General features: G+C 39.6%; 1 protein-coding gene and 1 long non-coding RNA gene across 6 annotated transcripts in view; one reads left to right on the top strand and one right to left on the bottom strand.

Annotated features, from left to right (window-relative positions):
* Positions 1-1,350: 1,350 nt before the first annotated feature.
* slc4a5b (solute carrier family 4 member 5b) overlaps positions 1,351-22,480 on the bottom strand; it is a 57,019-nt gene continuing 35,889 nt past the window's right edge. For 3 of the 5 annotated variants that reach the window (XM_082157950.1, XM_082157953.1, XM_082157954.1), the window contains 18 exons: positions 22,391-22,478; positions 22,148-22,302; positions 21,335-21,463; positions 21,077-21,251; positions 19,905-20,038; positions 19,531-19,802; positions 12,305-12,360; positions 11,988-12,179; positions 11,710-11,823; positions 10,372-10,485; positions 10,029-10,190; positions 8,823-9,001; positions 8,669-8,741; positions 6,368-6,436; positions 4,478-4,651; positions 3,256-3,429; positions 2,296-2,402; positions 1,351-2,183 (listed from right to left, as the gene is read on the bottom strand). In XM_082157950.1, coding sequence (XP_082014076.1) covers positions 2,298-2,402; positions 3,256-3,429; positions 4,478-4,651; positions 6,368-6,436; positions 8,669-8,741; positions 8,823-9,001; positions 10,029-10,190; positions 10,372-10,485; positions 11,710-11,823; positions 11,988-12,179; positions 12,305-12,360; positions 19,531-19,802; positions 19,905-20,038; positions 21,077-21,251; positions 21,335-21,463; positions 22,148-22,302; positions 22,391-22,478 — 2,365 coding nt within the window. In that variant the 3' untranslated portion in view covers positions 1,351-2,183; positions 2,296-2,297. Of the gene's footprint in view, positions 2,184-2,295; positions 2,403-2,469; positions 3,132-3,255; positions 3,430-4,477; positions 4,652-6,367; positions 6,437-8,668; positions 8,742-8,822; positions 9,002-10,028; positions 10,191-10,371; positions 10,486-11,709; positions 11,824-11,987; positions 12,180-12,304; positions 12,361-19,530; positions 19,803-19,904; positions 20,039-21,076; positions 21,252-21,334; positions 21,464-22,147; positions 22,303-22,390; positions 22,479-22,480 lie in introns of those variants that run through there. The other 2 variants (XM_082157952.1, XM_082157951.1) reach the window with 2 other exon arrangements.
* LOC309489354 lies at positions 2,329-4,576 on the top strand. Its single transcript, XR_014202388.1, has 3 exons — positions 2,329-2,463; positions 3,348-3,519; positions 4,438-4,576. It is a non-coding gene; the product is annotated as an uncharacterized lncRNA (long non-coding RNA).

The following is a 22,480-nucleotide window of genomic DNA, read 5'->3' as shown; positions in this document are numbered from 1 at the left end:
TTCCTAGAATTTGGACACAATTGTTTTTCATTTATATCATTAGACATTATTATTTTTATCATATTATAATAAAATATAATTATACTATATATAATTAAATGTTTTAATAATTGTTTTCAATTAAAATCACAATAATTTTAGTGTATCACTTCTGTCTTTTTATTTAAGCATCTGTTTTATTTTTCTTAAAGGGATAGTTCACTCAAAAATAAAAAATGATGTCATTAATTTCTCTAATAACTCTAACCCTCATGTCATTCCAAACCCATAAGCCTTTCTTTCATCTTCGAAACACAAATTAGATATTTTTTAAGAAATCTGAGAGCTTTCTGTCCCTCCATTGACGGCTACGCAACTACCACTACACACAAAAGTTCATAAAGATATCATAAAACTAATCAATATGAATTGAGCGGTTTAGTCCAAATTTTCTGAAGAGACTCGATCACTGTTCATCATGTAAAGCGATCGAGTCTCTTCAGAAAATTTGGACTAAACCGCTCAATTCATATGGATTAGTTTTATGATATCTTTATGAACTTTTTGAAGCGTCAAAGTGGTAGTTACGTATCTGTCAATGGAGGGACAGAAATTTCTCAAATTTCATCAAAAACATCTTCATTTGCATTTCATAAGAAAATTATTTCATTTTCTTATGGATTTAACCCATAGATTAACCATAGTTTCTGCCACAAATACTATAGTTACTACCGATAATAAATAAATGAGACCACTATCTCAGAATATTTTGGTATTTTTTAATAATTTTTTTGTCAGTGGTGGCTATGGTCCTTTGATTGATATTTAGCATGGTACTGAATGATTGTATTCATATTATATTCATATATAATGGTATTTAAGGCCCGTTCACAATAACGATAAAGATATTTCTAAAAATCTTTCTAAATATATCAGAGTCCCCACCACAACTATAACAATAACTACTCAGAGAAAAAATACCATTGGAATCACTTTCAGATTCAGAACGATTTTTTCCCCCGCTGATGAACGATAAAAACATTGACAGCCAATCAGAATCCATCCTGCTGTAACGAGCTCGCGCATTTAAAGTGACAGACGACAAAACTGCAGCGCGCGCTTAGAACGATATCGTGCGTTGCTGTGGACGCTAATATAGTTATCATTATCTTGATAGTTATCGTTCTTGGTGTGAACGGGCTTTTACATGCTACTCCAAAAGTACCCAATAGAATAACATTCTAAATGTTACCATGAAAAGTACGGAGGTACTAGTGTCCAAAAAGCTGTGGCACAGCACAACACATGTACGTCATCTGTACATGGGGAAACTGAAGGGTTGACAGAACGAAAAATGACAATGAAAACACATTCATCCCTCTTTTATTCTTTATTTGAAGAAAATACAAATGAACAAACAAAATCTAAATAAAACAAAACCTGTGCGTTGTTCTCAAGGACCATAGAGACCCATTTACGACTGTCTGAAAACATTATCAACATTCCTCAATTACACATTTCTGATTTTTAAATACAAAATTCTACAGTATGAACTCAAAATCTATTTCCGGAATATATATATTAATTGTAATGCAATACAACAAATTTAATCCAACTGAACTCTATTAGATACACTGTTTTGCTAGCTATAATTCAATTTATTTGTGTCTCGCTAGATTCTATGAAATCCATATTTAATATCATACAGTTCGAATATATTTATACAATGATAATGAAATCATAGACTTAGTTTAAACCTCTTCCACTTATTTTTGTTCTTCTCTGAATAGGGTTTCACAGTTTACATGCATGAATCTTATCTTAACACGCAGCAAATGAGCTCAGCGCTTCAAACTGGCACAGCTCTGTAGATCTAATTGAAGAATCTTGAGTAAAATCCAAGGGCTGAATGACTCACGCGCAATATGGTCAATGTGGGTTTGGAAACGTGCGTCACTTGCTGCGTCGGCAAGGTACGTAAAAATATCATACATCTGTGAGTCTCGTGTGTTTGGGAAACTGCCAATGATGCTGCGCTTGTGACTCAGATCATATCTCATCGTAAGTGTGAGGGCAAACATGGTTTGTGTGTGTTTGATCGGCCGGACGCTTCAGGGTTCATGTGAGGGATGAGACACGTGACGGGATCCGTCCAAATCCAGGTCTGACTCGCCTGGGGTGCAAGTAGAACAAGGATGATGCTTCTACTCAAACACAAATATAAAATAAACAAGTGGGAAAAAATATATATAAAGATGAGTCTGACATGTCAAACAGTCATTTGCTTATGGAAATGTTTTGCATCACAGGACTCACGGTTAGGCCGAGGGGTCAGAGTTAGAGGGGTTTGGACAACATGCTGAAGGTTTGATCGGCTCCAGAGGAATCTTCACTGACGGGAGGGAGTCTTTGGGACGCTTTGACTGGGAGAAGACGACACCATTGCAACAGACGATATGCATGCAGGAACACTAACACTCAAAGGTTTGGGCTCAGTGCGATACTTTAATCAGAAATGTTTCTCGAGCAGCAAATCAGCATATTAGAATGATTTCTGAAGGATCATGAGACGCTGAAGACTGGAGTAAATTCAGCTTTGATCACAGGAATAAATTACATTTTAAAATATATATAAATAGAAAACAGTTTTTTTCAATTGTAATAATTTTGTACTAAATTACTGTTTTTACTGTGTTTTTTAGCAAATAAATGCATTTTTGGTGAGCAGAAGACTTCATTCAAAAACATAAAACAATCTTAACAACCCCAAACTTTTAACGGTAGTGTATATTTCATAAGTGTACGAACCCAGGGTCCAAAATTATATCTGTTTGTTTTGCTTTGATTCAATGTGCTTACATTAGATGAACATTTAGCGATATTGAAATTTAAATCATGCACTTTGTTGCAGTTTCTTGGCCAGTAAGAGTTTAATTTACTCAGCAAGGCCAAGTGTTAATTCTGGACCCTGAATGAATAAATATTTCATGCAAAATCATCATTTTGACCACAAACTACACAATAAAGGCAGGCTGCAATAAAGGACCAAGAGATGAGAGGACAACTCTGGCTATGCTAAGTGTTGCACAAGAGGGAGAATTTAGCAGGGACTTAAATGGTAATGAGTGTTATACAGTGCCTTTTCAGCAACACTGTGGAATTAAAAGATAAAATATGAAAGATTAAATCACAACACACACATAAACAACATAAGATCATCTCTGAGTTCATGAGTGTATCAGCATGATAACATCTCGCACATCTGTTTGTTCTTACCTCTTCATCGCTGTTGTTGTGTTCATCCGCTTTGGCTTTTTTCTTCTCTTTCTTTTTCTTCTCGTCCTCCTTCTTCTTCTTGTCCTTGTCAGGCAGGATGTCGTCGAGCCAGGCCAGGTCATGCTGAGAGAAGATCAGGTCCAACATCCTCCTCACGACCATCAGGCCCAGAATCTGACGGAGGACGGAGGAACAAGTCACTTGGCATTTGTGCAAGCGAATAGTAGTCAAATACAAAAAGTGAACGACATACTAATAATCTGGGTGAGTCACATATGATCTCACAAACACTTCAGGCCATATTTCATCCATACACACACACACACACACACACACACACACACACACACACACACACACACACACACACACACACACACACACACACACACACACACACACACACACACACACACACAATTCCAATACTCTGTGTAGAGAAAATAAAGCCTATTTTAGGACTGTTTAAATGTTTTTTGCATTTACATTTTCGTGAAAATTAAGCATATTTTCAAGAATTGAATTTTTCAGAATAAAAATTAAATACATAAAATACACACTACATGCTAATATTCTGAGAGAGTCACAGACAGGTAAAGGTCAGGTCATATTTCATCACAAAATAAAGTAAAATAAATTGCATAGAGAAAATAAAGCCTATTTTAAGATCTTTTAGATTCTTTTGCAGGAAGATTTGATGAAAACTCATATTTCATCATAAAATAAATAAAATAAAATATTTTTTAAAGATCTTCTGTCATTATCATTTATTTTCCATTTGCCATTATTTTCAGAATAAAAATATTATAAAATATATATATTGTTTTTATTTTAATATAAAAATAAAAACAAAATTTTTTGCATATATATATATATATATATATATATATATATATATATATATATATGCAAAATATTTATTTTTATTTTTATATATTATTTTTATAATTAAAAAAATTATATATTTTATAATGTAATATTTATCTATGTTAATATAAAATAATAATAAATACTATAAAATATATAAAATAAAAACAATATATATATTTGCATTATTTTCATGAAAATTTTGAATATTTTCTGATTCGTTTCTTTATATTTTGGGGTAAAATATGATCCAAACATCCCTTCGTGACATTCACCTAAATACCACATCAGCTTGTGTTTTAAACACATTTCTAGTGATTGGTCCAGAGAAGCAGAGTATGTGGAGAGCTCGCACCATGACAGGGAAGATGATGGCGGCCACAGTGGACTTGAGGATCCAGAGGATGGCCAAGCAGATGATCTGCACCAGGGTGAAGAGATGCACGCGCCGCAGGGGGACGTGACGCAGGAACGCGAAATCTGGCTGGTGCTTGGCTGGCATGAGGTACAGCTTCATCCTCTCCCAAAACTAAGTAGAAAAGTAAAATCTACTGAAGTATACATACATACATATGTAATAGTTTAAGGCTGTTTTTTTTAACCCTGTATTATTTCTTTCCCGAAACAAAAGACTCTTTTATGATACTCTAATGCTTTCTAAATCTTGACTGTTTAAATAATCCTCCATTTTTGTTGTATGGAAATGAGCAACTCAGATATTCTTCTTTTATACTTCACAAAAGCAAGAACGTAATACAGGCTCGTAACATAAGGGAAAATCATTTTAAGTGCACCTATTATGCTCTTTTAAAGACTCCTAATTTTGTTTTGGAGTCTCCCGCAGTAAGTTTACATGCATCCAAGGTCAAAAAACACTTTAATTTTCTCTTAATATACATTGCAGCATCAGCCCTTTTCTCAAAGAGTCTGAAACAGTTTGATAAAGGATTCAGTCTCTCTAAACCCCGCCTTTCCGAGAGCTACTCTGCTCTGATTGGTCATATGGTTCAGTCTGTTGTGATTGGTCTAATCCTTACAGTGCGTGTTGAAAACGAAAGGCCATTACTATATCTGAACTTCAGCTCCAGATCTTCCTCAGCACTAGATACACAGTGATACGAACAGTAAAGATAGCGTCCGTTTTACTGTATCAATTCCAACAGGAGTCGTCATCCTTTGGAAGAGCGTGTAAAGCAGATTTGCTTTCACAACGCAGAAAACAGCGTCTTCTCTACATGTCTCTTCCAACACTTCCAGTCTCAGCTACAACTACAGCGTTTAAAAGCGGGACAAAGTAGACGTTGTTCGCTTGCAGCCTATGAAGACCAGAGGCGGGCATTATGCAAATTAGTTACAAACCTACGTAGGGTCAGTGCAGAAAGTAAAACGATAATAACTGACGACTCGTTCAGAATCACTTCTTTCTTTTAGGACACAATAACTTTATTTATCATGCACTTTTATCTTTTGAAACTTTGCAGACCTTTTAAATTCACAAACAGCTATATTACACATTACATGAAAGGTAACGTTGGAAAAATATGGAGTTAATATTGTACCATAAATCCAGCATTTTGCAAACAAACTCGATCTGCTTTGCAAATGGAAAGTTTGCAAAAGAAAACTTTCAAAAAAGTTAATTATAGATAAATTAAGACAGAAACACACCTGTTCACCGGTCATTTTCCTCAGCTGTAGGCAAAGGCAAGTTTCAAATCAGTGCTTCTCCCGGGAGACTAGCGCTAAATGAATCCCCTAGCTTAGCGCCATCTACTGTTTAAGAAGAGGAAGTTGCTCAACTGCATTTGTGAGAAAATCGAGCCGAGAGATCTCATAAAAAGCCAAGTGTCTCACAATCATAACAGATAGATATACATTTGTATTCACTAGATTTGGTATTTATTCAAAGGTTACATGCAATTTGTAGGATGGTTTGTATTTATTTGTGAAACATTATCTAGGCTCATTTATTTATTTTTGTAAAAACACAATACGTAATTGTTACTCCACTGCATTTTCGCTCAAATTGACCTTTGTACTTGCACATTGCTTTCTGTTTGTCTGCGAGTTTTCCTTTGCAAAGCAGATCGAGTTTGTTTGCAAAATGCTGGATTTGTTTGTTTAATTATGGCACAAAATCAATTCCATAGAAAAAGCATAATAGGGGCACTTTCATTTTTGGGGGAAGCATTCGTTTAATACAGCAGAGCAGAGATCTGAACAGCTTATACAGAGTGACGTGTACCTGAATGCCATGGAGAGAAGCGACACCCATGTACAGGAACACACCATACAACACAGGCATAGGGATGTACTGTGGAGAAATACAAACAATTATTTGTTCAGCTTCTAAATTGCACTAAAGCTCTATTCGGATGGTTATTGTTTCTCACGGGGACGTCTGTAAAAACACACTTTCATGGCACCTCAGTCATAAATGTACGCATTTGTTTGGCGATTTATTCACAGTGGAGTTCTTGCTGCTCACATGTTAAGTCACATGATTGATAGCTGTAAACAAAATGTCTGTTATTGCTTGGACAGTTAGTAAATTCATATTTAATTTAATTATAGAAAAATAATATCCTTTCATTATTTGAATATTTAAATATATTTAAAAATAAGACAATTAACACGCTACAGTTTCAATAGTTATGCTGCCTTCACGTGCTAAAGGAAATATTTGGTAAATATGAGTTTCCTAGGGAGAAATTGGACATTCTCGAGTCATATTTACTACTGGGAAACCCAAGTTCCCGAGTTGGGGTGCCATAAACTTTAAACAAGAACAAGAACGATTTCTGATGTGACTACTTTTCTTTATTGGTTTTCTCCACGGTACCTACATCGCCTTGTCTTTTTGTTAAAGCAGTGCATATTTACATATATGAATAATAATTTGAAGCATATTGTATGTATATACACAGCGAAAATAGCCTGTATTTGACAGAAATTCCAGAATCTAGATAGAGCGGTGAATGTTTATATGGTTGCCAACGAATGGGACGCTACATTTTATCCAAAATTAAATATCTTTAATAAAGTTTGGCTTTAATAAGATTTCCCCAAGAAATAGGCTGGGCTGCGTTTCTCAAAAGCATTGTAAGCACCAATGGTCTCTATGATCAACAGCTCACAAATGCTTTTGAGAAATGTCCCGGTCCTGGTGTCCTCCATGATTCCAGTTCATGAACCCCAGGAGCTCGCAATCATGACTTCAGAAGTGGGAAGTAGGCAATTTCTGAAAGCAAGTGAAGGCAGCATTAATTAGGCTGGGGATTTATACATGGGTGGTGAGAGAAAAACACAGACATTCTGGATTCGGGTGGTAATAAAACTACAGACTCAGGGCCCTATTTTAACGATCTAAGCGCATGGTCTAAAGCGCAGGGCGCAATTTCACTTAGGGTGTGTCCGAATCCACTTGTCGGCGCGCCCAGCGCATGGTCTAAAGGGTTGTCCCTATTCTCTTAATGAGTAATGGGTGTGTCATTTGGGATTTACGTGCGTTAAACCAATCAGAGTCTCATCTCCCATACCCTTTAAATGCCAGTTACGCTCGCGCCATGGCGGATTCGCTATTTACATGACGGAATTTGATAGTGGAAAGACCGAACGCGTCTCCAGAGCGCAAACGGATCTGCTCGTGCGCGAGGTAAAAGTGCGCAAGCAGAACATCTACGGGACAAGCCGGATTCCACCATATCTTTATGTACACAATAATAATCTTTTACATTGTAATCCTTTTATTTGAAATATTTGGCATGTTTGTGTTCTGCTGTGCGTCCCTGTGTGTTTAATAAGCAGAGTGTACAGCGTGTTGTGGACCCATCTATAGGCGCACATTACTAACGCGCTCTTTAAATAACAAAAAAAATATTGCGCCATTGACTTTAGACCAGGTTTCAGTTGGTCAATGGCTCAGTCTATTTCTGTTGCCTCAAAATAGCAACTCGCCAACAATGCGCCAGAACACACCTCGTTCTCAGACCAGCACGCCCATGGGTGCACAAATGGGTGCAAATGCATTTGCTATTTAAACAGTGGCGCAGGACGTGAAAATGAAAACTGCGTCGGGCTGAAACTAGCAAAAAACACTTGCGCCGCGCTTGGCGTTGCATTGCGCTGGGTGTAAGATAGGGCCCTAAATGTTCAATAATATTAATATTCAGCAATGCTACTGATTTGACTGCACTGAGACTATTATGACATCACTGTTTTCTGCACAGCTGCTTTAAAGCTGAATTGAACTCATCTCATAATTGATGTACTTTACAGTTATTGTACCGAAATGAATCAACACTGAACTGATTTCAAAAGAATAATGACTGTCTTTTCAGAGCTGCTTTATTTGAATTGAATTCTGTTTTTTCCTGTTTATCCTTGTAAAGCTGCTTTTTATAAAGTGCTATAGAAATAAAGGTGTACTTGACTTGAAATGTTGCAATTACCTTACATCCCCATGAGAAACAATTACTGTCCAAATAGTGCTCAAGTGACAAAAAACAAGCATGATTTTATAAAAGTAAAGTGCAGTTTTGATTACCTGTAGGACTGGTGCAAGGAAGACAGACACTCCAGTGAGGACAAACACCAATATGCCTGTGAATCTCTGTTCCCTACGATAAACACAAACGGAATAATTCTCATACTAATATTTACGCTTAGATCTTACAGAAAAGGTCTTGCTTTTGACTTACCGCACACCAAGAAACTGTGGCTGCTCTCCAGGAGCACTGGACTCACTTTCCATCCTCAGAGAGTCGATGTGTGCGATGGAAATGACCGTGGCCGCTACGTACCAGGGCAAACCCATGAAGGAGCAAACGGCCATGAGGATGCCCACCCAGAAGAGGTCCAGGTGATAACCACAACCTTTCTGCTCCGGGGAAAATGGGGAAAAGACATTTTGCAATGCTAGATGGAACAACATGGACATGCATGCATATTACATAATCATAACTCAACATCATGGTGCTGGAGGATTGCGGATGGTCACCAGTGGGTGTTAGCCAGTGTTATTTTAGTATTATTTATATACTATTATAGTATTTATTATAAGTTTTATTAATTTTGTTATGTGCTTTTAGTCATTTTTATTTTATTTGATATATTTATATTTAGTTTTATTTCATTTCATGAAATAATTTCATTTTATTTATTAGTTTTAATAATCTTAGAACTTCAACTTTAATATTATACAGATAGTTTTTAGAAAATTGTCTCTTTTTTGTTTTTGTTTAAGTTTAAACCCTATAAAGCCTGACATGAAATAATAGTCCTAAAAATCAAATTGAATTCAGAGGCCCAAACTGAGCAAAAATATGCAATTTCATGCCGTTGCTGATATCTTCTATAAAATGCATATGAATATCAGTCGTCACTCTATATCTGCAAGTAATATGTCTTAGTAAGATGATATTTAAATGCTTAAAGTCTTTTGATCAAAGCTCTGTAGTTTTTATTGTGGGGGCAAAACATAAAATGCAACGTGAGTCAATGATGAACAAATAAATGTTCCTCAAAAGCCTGTTGTATATTTGATACATATATTTTAACATGATTTTAAAAATAATTATGTATGGATAATCAAAATAAATGTTCACCTTGACATATTGCTAACAATATAAAAATGATCCTTATGTTTACTTTATAAAAATCATTAAATATTTCACAACAAAAATACACATGTAACCTGAAGGGGGACATTTTTAGAATTATACCGAAAGGCCTTTTACTTACTTTTGCTTTACAGTTTTTCATCAAATATTTATATTTTTTTATGTAAAGTACCAAAAACGGTAAAGTTTTTGCATTTCGATACAGTGGTTCTGATTGGTTGCTGAACGAGTGCTGATGTAGAATATTGTTAAAAGCTAATAAGTTTCATAGGTGACGTCCGGCACCTTTAGTTTGTTTTCTTTTCGGTTGACGATGACGGCTGTGATCTGCTGATCCATGAAGATGAGGATGGTGACCAGCAGAGCGGGTACAAAACTGGCCATGCACATCCACCACGGGTTCTTCCCTAAAGGCATGACGATCCAGCCGCGATCCGGCCGCGTGGGCTACACACACAGAACAACACTCAAGAAAGTCAGCATAGCAAAAACCAGTTGTTGTCACTGAAATCACATGTAAAGCACATTGGATTAATGTGATATTAGTATATAATCATGAAGAAAAAGCTCAAATAAATGCAAATGGGAGGGTAAAGAAAGATACGTGTGTATCCATTGCACAACGTACCTTAAATTCGGTTGGCACAATCAGTTTAGGTGTTTTAAGCCCCATTAACATATCAAGACCCACAAATGTCATGATTGACGTGAAGATTGCAAAATCACTGATGAGTTTCCGAAGCTGCACAATTTGCAGAGGAAAAAGAAAGATAAAGACAGAGAAAACTAGACACAACTAAATAAGAACTAGAGACGATCATAAGACAAAAGTGCAATAGATTTAAAAATGCAAGAGTAGCATGTTTGATGCCTTCAAGTCTCTCTGAGAAGTTTAAATATGATGTGAATTGTTTGTGCTCCGTAACACGAGAATGAACCTCATTGGTTCTCGCACGTCAAGCAAACATGCTTGAGCTCCCGTTTACCACAACTGATGTGTGAGTTGATGAATGTTTATATGTGAATAAACATTAAATCTGTGCATCATGTAAAGCAATTGTGTCTCTTCAGAAAATTTGGATTAGTTAGTTTTACGATCTCTTGATGAACTTTTTGAAGCGTCAAAGTGGTAATTACTCTCAGATTTCATCAAAAAGATCTTCATTTGTGTTCCAAAGGATTAACATGAGGGTGAGTAATTAATGTCAGAATTATTATTTTTGGGTGAACTAACCCTTTATCTCTATGTTTATGCAAGAACTTACCACTATACAACATTGTGGTGGCGTTCATGTGTGCTTTTAGCCTGGAAATCCAGACCTAAATCTGAAAGATTAATGGTCTGGCATCAACTAATGAAAATCGGCCAGCTCGAGGGGCGGCACCAAGCATGCATTTGAAAATCTCACGGCACGCGATTGGATAACACTACGACCAATCACAACAATAAGCCCCATATGCTTAGCTACCAGCGGAGCTAACTGGTAGATTAGACTCTTGCTGTATCCGGTCGGCAAAACAGCAAAGGAACGATTCGAGCGCCGTCTTCTGTTCCTCTTTTAGATAAAAAGCCAAGTCTAACTCGTTCATTGTAGCGGCCAAAGCCGTTTCAAACAACTGGTGTTCATCCATAGCCATCTTGCAATGTTGACTACTAATGACTTCGACGTCACAGCGCTGTCGTCATCGGTTTAGCTCGCCTCTGGCCCGACTATATCAGATAACCCGATGTGATTGGTGCAGCTCAGATCGAGGGGCATATTTAATGAGCATCATTACTCAACACCAGAGTAAACTCGCTGAGCAAATTCAACTTGTGCTCTCGCGAGAACTCTGGATTTCCAGGGTTTTGTGCTTTTCCCCTATATATACAACATGATGAAGACTTGAAGGCAGCATTTCATTCAAATATAACCAACAAAAAAGGCATGTCTGTAGTATAACATCAAGATGACACATTATAGACCTTTATCTGGGTGGGTACATGCAGTTTGGGAGTATCCAAGGACAGCACATAATCCAGAGCACAGAAGACCAGGATGGATATAATTATGGAAAAATCTGCTATCAAGGCGCGACACTTGGGAGAAAAACAGAAGCAAGTTGGGGAATAGAGAGGTAAATACAATATGAATTAGGATAAGAAAAAACTGTCTCCATACGGTCTGAACCAGAGAATACAGAAGCAGGCGTGTTGACATACATGGGAAATACATGTGAAAATGCTCAACACAGTGTCCCAACCTTGGTGGGGAAGTAACGGCTGGACTTGAACTTCTTGAGCGAGATGGTCATGGAGTAAGTGCCGAAGAACAGGATGAAAGACAGCATGGCCAGATCTGGGACGTATTTGCAGGCTTTGCCCACCAGGGAACCGCCGAATCTCAAGCACTCTTTCTTAGTCATTTGACTCCAGTCCAGAGCCGTTAAGTTGAACTGAGAGGAGGAGTGAGATCGTGTGTGTGCGCACCGACCACAAAACGGAAAAAAAGTATGGTAAAAGTAATAGCGATATATTTTGTGAAGAAAAACGTATGAAATGCATAACAGTTTCAACTCACCATAGAGTAATCAGAGATGTTTTCAAGGCCTAATGGAGAGGACGTGTTGAAAGCCACTGCAACAGAAGGTAAAGGTGCTTATTGACAAGACATATCATACATATCATACAATAACATCTTATATAGAGGTTCATGGGGGGTCAAGAATTGTAACAACATGCCAGTAGACGGTACTTACTCCAATCAGCAGCCAAATCGAGTTTAGGCGGCAAAAACAAATATGATATACACATAAGTTGCAGTGGTCAGATGTAACACACCAATATGTCATCCAAAAACCAGAAAAGTCAACATAACATTTTAGTATGGAAAACATTTTTCTTCCATTAATGAAACCAAATATTCAGCAGAAAATATTTTGGATCTGGATCAAGAACTGTGAGCGAATGCAGGATTGAAGTGATTTGTGGAGAGTAAAAATTAAATGATTAATTGTAGTCATTTTAGTTGATAAAATTAAATGCCATTTTAGTAAAATTGACACAAATTAATTAATGCAACACAAAACACTGACAAAATTGTAATGATATTTTCTTCAAAAGACAAATAATTATGATTAAATAAAATTGTATTTTATTAAAAAACAATGACTATTATTCATAATAAAAATATTATTATAATTATTACATTAATTATTAATAATAATTAAAATAACAATAAATGTATTTATTTTGAATATTATTTATGTTTGAATAATTTATTTTAAAAAATAGTAATAATATATATTTTTAAATATGTCATCCAAAAGTAATTATTATTATTCATAATAACAAAATTGAATTATTTATAACAATTATGATACTAATATTGATAATTGTATCATTGAATAATAATTGTATTATATAATAATAATTACGTAAGGGTTAATGCCCGACGAGGTGTCCATTGTCAGGTAATAATGGACGACAGCGAGGCGTGAACCGTCCGACGCGCAGCGGAGGACGGTTGCCTCCGCCGAAGTCCATTAATACCTGACAATGGACACCTCGAAGGGCATTAACCCGCTTATACCATGGTCACATGCCAAATAACACATTTTTAAAACATTAGTTTATATTTTAATTAGTTTTACAATCGAAATCTAAAGTTTTTACAAACAATAACTTGGTTCCCTTTCGTAAAGGGAACTCCCGCTGCATCGATACTCGATACTTTGGGGAATGCCTTCGGCATGAAGCGTCTGAAGTCAACTATGGAACTATTCCAATCTTGATTGGTGCAACGTCACCCGTGACGTCGCATGTGACGGTGATCCGGAAGCTACAAAAGGGTCACAGGAACCAGGAAATGTTAGCTTCTGGTCTTCAGCAAGCGCTCTATGTCATCTTGTCTGTTCTATTTGGTGTTGTCTGTCCCGTGAAAAGAGTATTATTTATGGTGAATAAAAGAGAAGCTATTCAGGCAGTGTGCGTCCCCTTGCCCACGTTATTTAAGCGAGGGTGACACACACTCGCTTTGTGTAGTTTGTCTGGGAGTGGAGCATGCACGGGCGGTGCTCGAGGGCGCTGTCTGTGCAAACTGTTTTCAATGAAAAAGCTCCGCTCCCGTTTGAGCTTGTTCGATCAATTAGATCAGGCTCGCGTTTCCAGTGCATCAGGTCCCGCATCTGTTGAGGCAGCGCGCCGCTTGTATGCATAGGATTCGCACGTGGGGCTGGCATATGATACTGAGACGGTTGCGACCCTTTCTCAGTGTTTATTAACCAGCTCCACTGGTCTCGCGCACGGTTCGGAAGCCCGCGCTGCGGCTTCTTCCGACCGTGTTAAAGACAAAGCGTTTGATTCGATCAAATAGATCAGGCTCGCGTTTCCAGTGCATCAGGTCCATCGTCTGTTGAGGCAGCGCGCTACTTGTATGCATGGGATTCGCACGTGGGGCTGGCATATAATACTGAGACGGTTGCGACCCTTTCTCAGTGTTTATTAACCAGCTCCACTGGTCTCGCGCACGGTTCGGAAGCCCGCGCTGCGGCTTCTTCCGACCGTGTTAAAGACACAGCGTTTGATTTATCTGGCTCCGAGGAGTTAGATATTATTTATCAACACTGAATCACGTGGATATGGGGATTCACCACCCCATATTCCCGTTAGTGAGGAGTTGCTGGAGGTTGTAATCTGGGCAGTGGTTAAATTAAATGTTAAATGGCCATATAATAAGCAGGAAGCGACTAAGAAAAATAAAATGAATGAGCGCTTCCTGCAGACCCAGTCACAATCTTCGTGTCAGAGCCTTCCCTTTTTTCACTGATCTCCATACTGAGGTATCGAGATCGTGGAAAAATCCATTTTCATCTCAATTATTTCCCCCCCCCCCCATGTATATATTTACTCATCCATTAGGGAATCTAATGAAAATGGTTATGAGGTGATGGCTCGGGTTGAGGAATATTTTGCGAAATATTTTCTCCCCGACATTGCGTCACCCCTGATAGCTCAGACACTTCCCTCCAAATCTCGTACATCGAATTTGTTAGGGAAAGCATATATGGCGGTGGGTCGAGCCGGTGCATGCCCACACACAATGGGGTTATTACAGGCATATCTGGCTGACCTCCTCAAGCAGGTGGATGATAACTGGGAGGTCTCACTCAATGGTATTACTGAATTTCATAGAGTAGCTGACTTATCTCTTCGTATTATTAAAGAGACGGTCCGTGCTATTGGCCGTTCTATGGCAGCACTAGTCGTCTCAGAGAGACATTTATGGCTTAATCGCTTGTGGATCAGGGAGAAAGACAGGGCTTTCCTTCTCGATGCTCCCCTTTCACCTTCCGGCCTCTTTGGCGACGCGGCAAGATCCGTTGTCGAGAGGCTTCAGGAGGCAGAGCGACAATCAGCTATCCCCAGTTGTCAGTCCAGGTCTCATGGGGTTGCTGCCAGGGGGCAGCCTCATGGGACAGCCGCCAGCTCCTCATATTTTGAGAAGGTTTCCTCTCGTGCCCCCCCGTATAAGGCTTGGGGCCAGAAGAAACATTCTCGCACGAAGCACTCCATACCGAAGACAGGTCTGAGGACTGTCTCTCGGGCTAAGATGGCTTCAACTAAGAGGTCTTGTCGTAACACGCAGACCCTTATGGGCATTCCCCCAGGAGAGCGAGTACAGGAGTCTCGCCCCCTTATGCAGCCCTTAGGAAATCGATGTTTGCTTCCCGCCGCCGATGGCGCTTCGGGACACATCGGCTTCCAGCGAACACAAATCGCAGTATCTGCCCGATAACGTTGCGGCCCTGTCGAGTTCGCCGCCTCTCAGGAGGTCTGTAGAGAGCATATTTCGGTTAGTTCCTGCCAGTTAGCTGCTTCAGGTCACCGAAGCCATTTGGAAATTTATAGCCGAGGCCAGTCTCGAGGGACTGGTCCCCATAATGGCATATTTAGACACCCCGAGGGGTCTTCAAAATATATCCTAGGGGGTCCTGCTTACAGTGGAGCTAATATACAAATATTATCTACTAAGGGTGGTTCACATGTCGGCCAGCCCCGAGCAGGGTCGGTTCTTGGAACAGGAAGTCTAGTCCCTCTTAACACAGGAAACCTCAAAGTGGGCTCTTCCTTGGTTACGGGAGCCTGGGTTCTACAGCTGGCACTTCATAGTTCCTATGAGGGGGGGAGTTAGGCCTTATTTTGGATCTCATGGTACTGGATCAACCTCCGAGGGGGTTCAGATTCAAGTTACCGACTGTTAGTCAGACCAGCTCCGAGGACTGGTCTGTCTTGATAGATCCACAAGCTCCTTAACTCCTCTTTCCCTTCTAACCCTATCACAGGAAGTTTCCGAGATCCGCTTTTGGGGGGAAAAGCGCATCAGTTCTGGACTCTTCCAGTCGGCCTAGCCTTATCCCCTCGCACCTTCACTAAATGTATGGACACGGCCCTTGCTCCATTGAGACTTCAGGGGGTCCGTATCTTATAGATGACTGGCTCATTTTGGCTCAGTCGAAAAGAACTAGCAATTCAACATCGAGATGTTGTTTTGCGTCATCTGAGGTGTGTGGGGTTGAGACTCAATGTGAAGGAAAGTTCCTTAACTCCTCTTCAGAGGACTACGTCCCTGGGAGTAGAGTGGGACTTAGTCACGATGCGGGCACAATTGTCTCCTGCTCGTATAAATACTATCTTAAACACATTGAAGAGTATTAGGTTAGGCCAGGCTATCACTGTCAAACACTTTCAAGGAGTTTTGGGTCTTATGGCTGCAGCTTCCACGGTAGTACCCTTTGGTCTGCTCCATATGAGGGCCTTGCAGTGGTGGCTCAGGAACAAGGGTTTTTGTCCTCTGGGAAACCCTTTTCGTACGATCAGAGTTACGTGCAGATGCCTTCGTTCTCTTGTCGTATGGAAGAAACCATGGTTCCTGTCTCAGGGCCCGGTTTTGGGAGCACCATGTGAGAGAAAAACTCTGACCACGGATGCGTCCCTAACGGGCTGGGGTACGGTTATGGAGGGCCGTTACACCCGAGGTACTTGGAAAGACCATCATCTCACATTGCATATTAATCGCTTGGAGATGTTGGCCGTATTTTTGCCCTGAGGCACTTCCTTGTAGACCTCAGAGGCCATCATGTTCTTATTAGGACAGACAATATGTCGGTGGTCTCTTATATCAACTGCCAAGGGAGGATTGAGATCTCGCCCTCTTTGTAGACTGGCGCATCAAATTCTTCTTTGGTCCCAGGACAAATTTCTCTCCATCAGATCTATTTATATTCCTGGGGTTGATAATATGGGAGCAGACATCCTGTCGAGGCAGGGGCTGAGGCCCGGGGAATGGCGGCTCCACCCTGAAGTGGTTGAGCTTATATGGAGAGAGTTTGGCCGGGCGGAGGTTGACCTGTTTCGCTTCTCATGAGAACTCTCATTGCCCGCTCTGGTACTCTCTCTCACATCCAGCTCCTTTGGGTCTGGATGCCATGGTACAGATGTGGCCGAGGTCACGTCTGTACGCTTTTCCCCTGATCGCTCTGCTCCCTGGGGTTCTAGAAAGAGTCAGGAGGTACGGAGTGAGACTGCTCCTTGTAGCTCCGTACTGGCCGGCTCGAATTTGGTTTTCAGACCTTATTAGTCTCTTGGAGAGTCCTCCATGGAAAATTCCTATTAGGAGAGATCTTCTGTCGCAGGCTGATGGTACATTATTTCATCCCCAACCAGAGTAATGGAGACTATGGGTCTGGCCCTTGAGGGGGTCCCACCCATAATTAGGTTGCCCTTTCCACCGAGGTGGTCAGGACATCCATACTAGAACCCCACTCTACTAGGAACTAAACAATTAAGTTAGGGAGGGCATTGAACCCAGTTTATTACTGCCCACTGGCTTCAGTACTGGTGTTCCATCCCGCTCTCTAACGGGATCTCCTGTTCATGCTTAGGGCCTCTGTGGCGGCCTCAGTGCCCTCCGCAAGCCTCTAAGGGTGTTCTCGAAAGGACGTTCCCACTGAAACTCCATGTTCCTGTAGATTGGAGGATGAATCCTTTTCATCCAGCCTATTGGCATCAGGCTGATGGGTTATCCCTGGCACCCATCATGTCCTGTGGGTGAGGTATACGAATATATATTTGAGATATATAAGTATATATAGGAGAATCTATTGAGTCTGCTTCCTGCTCGTCTTACTCCCTGGAAGAGTGGTGGTGCTGCCCCCTTTTACTTGCTAGCGTGGGAGCCACTCAACGTTATTTTTGCCCGGTACTGAGGTACCTGTAGGCAATGTTAAGATTCTTCGGGTATTCCATCCTCCATCGCATGTGTCGGATGGTCAAGGTCGTAGCCTTTGAGGTTCCTACATTAGGCCTTAGGCTGAGAGGAGTCAGTCCATCTAGTTATGCATCAAGGGTTAGGAGCTATTCCCTTAATTAAGAGTACAGTTGGTTATCTAAAACCACTTATATTTGAAGTACAAGGTGCGCTTTTGCCTTCACCTCTCATCTAATATTTTCTATGGTCTGGGGCTCCCATCCATGAGGTCAGTCGAGCCTCCGGCTCCAGACCTCCCCTTCTTGCACCAAATCTTATGACAAGCTAGTTTGGATCTGCCCTCTACTCATTCTATCGTCCGTGAGTGTGCCAGATGCTTTACACCAGGGCGTTTTCTCTCAGTGTGGCGGCGTGGGTATTCGTTCCCCAAAGTATCGAGTATCGATGCAGCGGGAGTTCCCTTTACGAAAGGGAACGTCTCGGGTTACGTATGTAACCCTCGTTCCCTGAGTAGGGAACGAGACGCTGCATCCCTCGGCCACACTTTTCGCGCCCCTGAGAACGACTTGCTTTGACCAATTAGAAGCTAACATTTCCTGGTTCCTGTGACCCTTTTGTAGCTTCCGGATCACCGTCACATGCGACGTCACGGGTGACGTTGCACCAATCAAGATTGGAATAGTTCCATAGTTGACTTCAGACGCTTCATGCCGAAGGCATTCCCCAAAGTATCGAGTATCGATGCAGCGTCTCGTTCCCTACTCAGGGAACGAGGGTTACATACGTAACCCGAGACGTTTCCCTGGTTACGCCTGACGGTTTATTTAGCATATTTAAAGTCCGCTCAGCTCGTAGAACCCTTCAGTTTACTCCCTGTTGCTATGGTTACTCACAGCTGATGTAGCCAGCGCATTTATTAATTAATTTCGAACGGTAAACGGTCAGTTTCACCAGAACTCCTTTACTAGGTGTCCTCTATCACTTTTTAATGGACACCCTGCAGCCAATCAGAATCGAGTATTTACCCAGACCATGGTATAATTTTGAATAACATATTAAAAAACAAACTTTATTATTATTCATAACAACATCAAATATGATCAATTATTAATAATACTTTTATTATATTTAATAATTGTTTTACTTTTGAATGAAATATTTTACAATTTTATTATTAATAATACAATAATTTATAGATGAAATTAACTAATTTAATAATTGATGATCTTTATAATAGAACTAAATCAACACTGAACTGACTTCAGCTGTACAGCCGAAATGAACTTGCATCACTGAATCATTTTCCTATTATCACTGTAAAGCTGCTTTGAAACAATCTGTATTAGCGCTATATAAATAAAGGTGACTTGTCTATATATATATATATATATATTTTATTTTTATTTTTTTTATAACATGCACTGGTGAATGAAAAGTCAGGAAAGTGTAAGAAGAAAGTGAATAGGGTCAGTTTTTATTTCATAAATAATAATACCTGTGAAAGGATGTTTTTCACTGGGTCGAGGGGTCAGACTCACCTTGATCAGGAGCCTGGCACTCACACTTGTAGCTGGTGATGTAATCCGGCTTGAATTCTCGATTGATGGGGTAATAATTGAAGGTGCCCATCATTTTCTTAAGGGCATCAGAGATGAAGATGAAGGAGATGAGGCTGGAGAAGCCCTCCTCGGTGAAGCGCGTCATGTATTTGATGATGTAGCTGGCGTCTGTGGCCACCAGGATCAGACACTGGAGGCAGGAGTGCAAGCCGATCCAGAGCCGGATCTCCATGTAGTCAATGTCATTGTTTCTGAACACAGACGACAATTCAGTTAAAGAATCAAACTCAACGGAAGACTGCTGCGTACTCGTATAGTTCCATGATAACTAAATCACAGGATGTCACACTCACATGCTGAATTCATAAAGCAGCTTTTCAAAGATCAGTATCGGACCCGTAGAGCTGAGGATGATGAGCGGTTGACCGCCGAAAAAACAGAAGACCGCGCCGGCCAAAGCCGTGCCCAAAAAGCTTTCCATCACACCCTGAAAGTCAATGAGACACAGCAAAAATATAATGGAGCAAATAACGAAACAGAAAAAGTTCAAACACTGAATGCACTTTCAATAAATAAAACTTGAAATTAACGTATTAAAATTTTGACTTAATATTGTGATAAGAAATTTTAAGAAGCCCGCTTCTTATGGGAGCCCATTTCCACCACATAAGAAAACAAATCATGCTTTGGTAAATCATAATTATGACATATAAAGTTGAAATTATGAGATACTATATCGTAATTTCGAGACAAAAAGTAAAAAAATTACGACAAAATGTTGTAACTACAAGAAAATTATGACACAAAAAGTCGAAATAAGATACTAAGTCATCATAGTTAATCTTGACTTTTTATCATTTTTGCCATAACTTCGACTATTTGTCACAATTGTCTCATAATTTCGATTTTTTACATTTACATTTTACATTTATGCATTTGGCAGACGCTTTTATCCAAAGCGACTTACATTGCATTATCCTATACATTTATACATAGGTATGTGCAATCCCCTGGGATCGAACCCACAACCTTGCGTTGTTAGCGCAATGCTCTTACCACTGAGCTACAGGAAAGCTTTTTGTCACAAATATTATTTTTTAACTCATGAATTCAATTTTTTCAAAATTATGACATTATAAGTCATTATTATGATTTACTAATGCATGATTAAGTGGCAGAAATGGGCATCTGTGTGTTTCTGCCTCAGAATAAAAAATAAAAAGGTGATTATGTCTCACAGCTGCAACTTTTTATCTTGTAATTGCGACCTTATATCATCACACAATTGCACCTTTATTTCTCACATACAGTACATTTTCTTACATTTATTTTTTATTATAAAATGTCTTATTTTTAAACTCTCACTTTCTCTTTTTTTTTTTACTCTAAAATAGAAATTGTGTACCGGCCAGGCCACCTAATTGCTTAATATTTGGCTGTTTTGAGATTATTGCATGGGCATTATGTCAATTATATAAAAAAATGGGCATTATATCCAAACATTAGTGTCTAGGAGGTGAATTACTTGGTAGTTGTCCGTGGCGTCCCCCAGCAGTCCCCCAAAGGTGATGGCATTGGTGATGCAGCCCAGGTAAATGAAGAGCACCGCAGAGATCGACTGGATGTGGAAGCCGTCGTAGAAGTCACTGAGACACCAGGGCACTTTACGCTTGATGTCCAGCCACAGTCCTCCGCAAAATCTGCACAAACAGAAAGAGTTTCTCAGAGTAAGGTCAATCTCAAACCCTAGCACTAGCAGGTGAGCAGGCTCAGCGGACGCTACCGGCCAGTGAATTTCAGCTCCTCTCCAAGCTCATGCGGCGCTGGCATTTCCTCGTCTTCGGCAGACGCTCCGCCTCCTCCTGCGTTCCCATTCGGCTGCCCCAGCTCATTTAGAGTTAAGACTGACTTCCTGCAGAAACAAACACAATGAACTCTGTGCAAACTGCAAAATCTTAATTGAAAGTAATATTTATTATATTAAATCATATATTTTCACTTGTATAAAGCCAGTTAATTTAGATGCTACCACATGAAGTACATGCTTTTGGTTACAAAATATTTTTCACAGTGTGCTTTTAATGATAATGCAGTGTGTAAACAGTATAGTATGTCTATTATGTTGACAAAACTGTTAATGTTTGGGGTCAGTAAGATTTTTCACTGTTTTGAGAGAAGTCTCATGCATTTATTTGATCAGTAAAAATAATAATATTGTGAAATATTATTACAATTTTCTATTTGAATGTATTTTTAAATGTAATTTATTCCTGTGATCAAAGCTGAATTTTCAGCATCATTACTCCAGTCTTCAGTGTCACATGATCCTTCAGAAATCATTCTAATATGATGATTTGCTGCTCAAGAAACATTTCTGATTATTATCAATGTTGAAAACAGTTGTGCTGCCATGATGCATTTTTTCCTGTATTCTTTGACAAATAGAAAGTACAGCATTTACAATGTTACTATTTCAAATAAATGTCTTTACTGTCACTTTTGATCAATTTAATGCGTCCTTGCTGAATGAAGGTATTCATTTATTGAAATATACAATCCCCAGACTGGTAATATACATAGACTCATGATTTAATACCTCATATCTGCTGAAGGCAGTTTCTTCGGGGGTTCGATGCGGATCTTGGGGTCCCATTCTCCAGGAGGAAGAACTATCACCTCATCCAAAAACTCATCAATCCCAGCAATCAAGTCGTCACGATCTCTGGCTTTATAGGCCACGTCACTGAAGAGCTAAAGATGGTGACAGATACACACGTGTTAACAAATACTGTGATGATACTAAACTCTGAGGCACAGAATTACTAATACTTTCTCTTACATCGTCAACCATGAGCGTGGCCATGGCCCGACCGATCTCATTGTAGGATTTGGCTTTGCCATTGGGACCGAGCAGCACGAAGAGAAACCT

This window comes from Leuciscus leuciscus (assembly GCF_965113295.1).
Source record: "Leuciscus leuciscus genome assembly, chromosome: 24".
NCBI lineage: Eukaryota > Metazoa > Chordata > Actinopteri > Cypriniformes > Leuciscidae > Leuciscus > Leuciscus leuciscus.
Note: the sequence above shows the minus strand (reverse complement) of the source record. Positions and strands in the feature narration are given on the sequence as shown.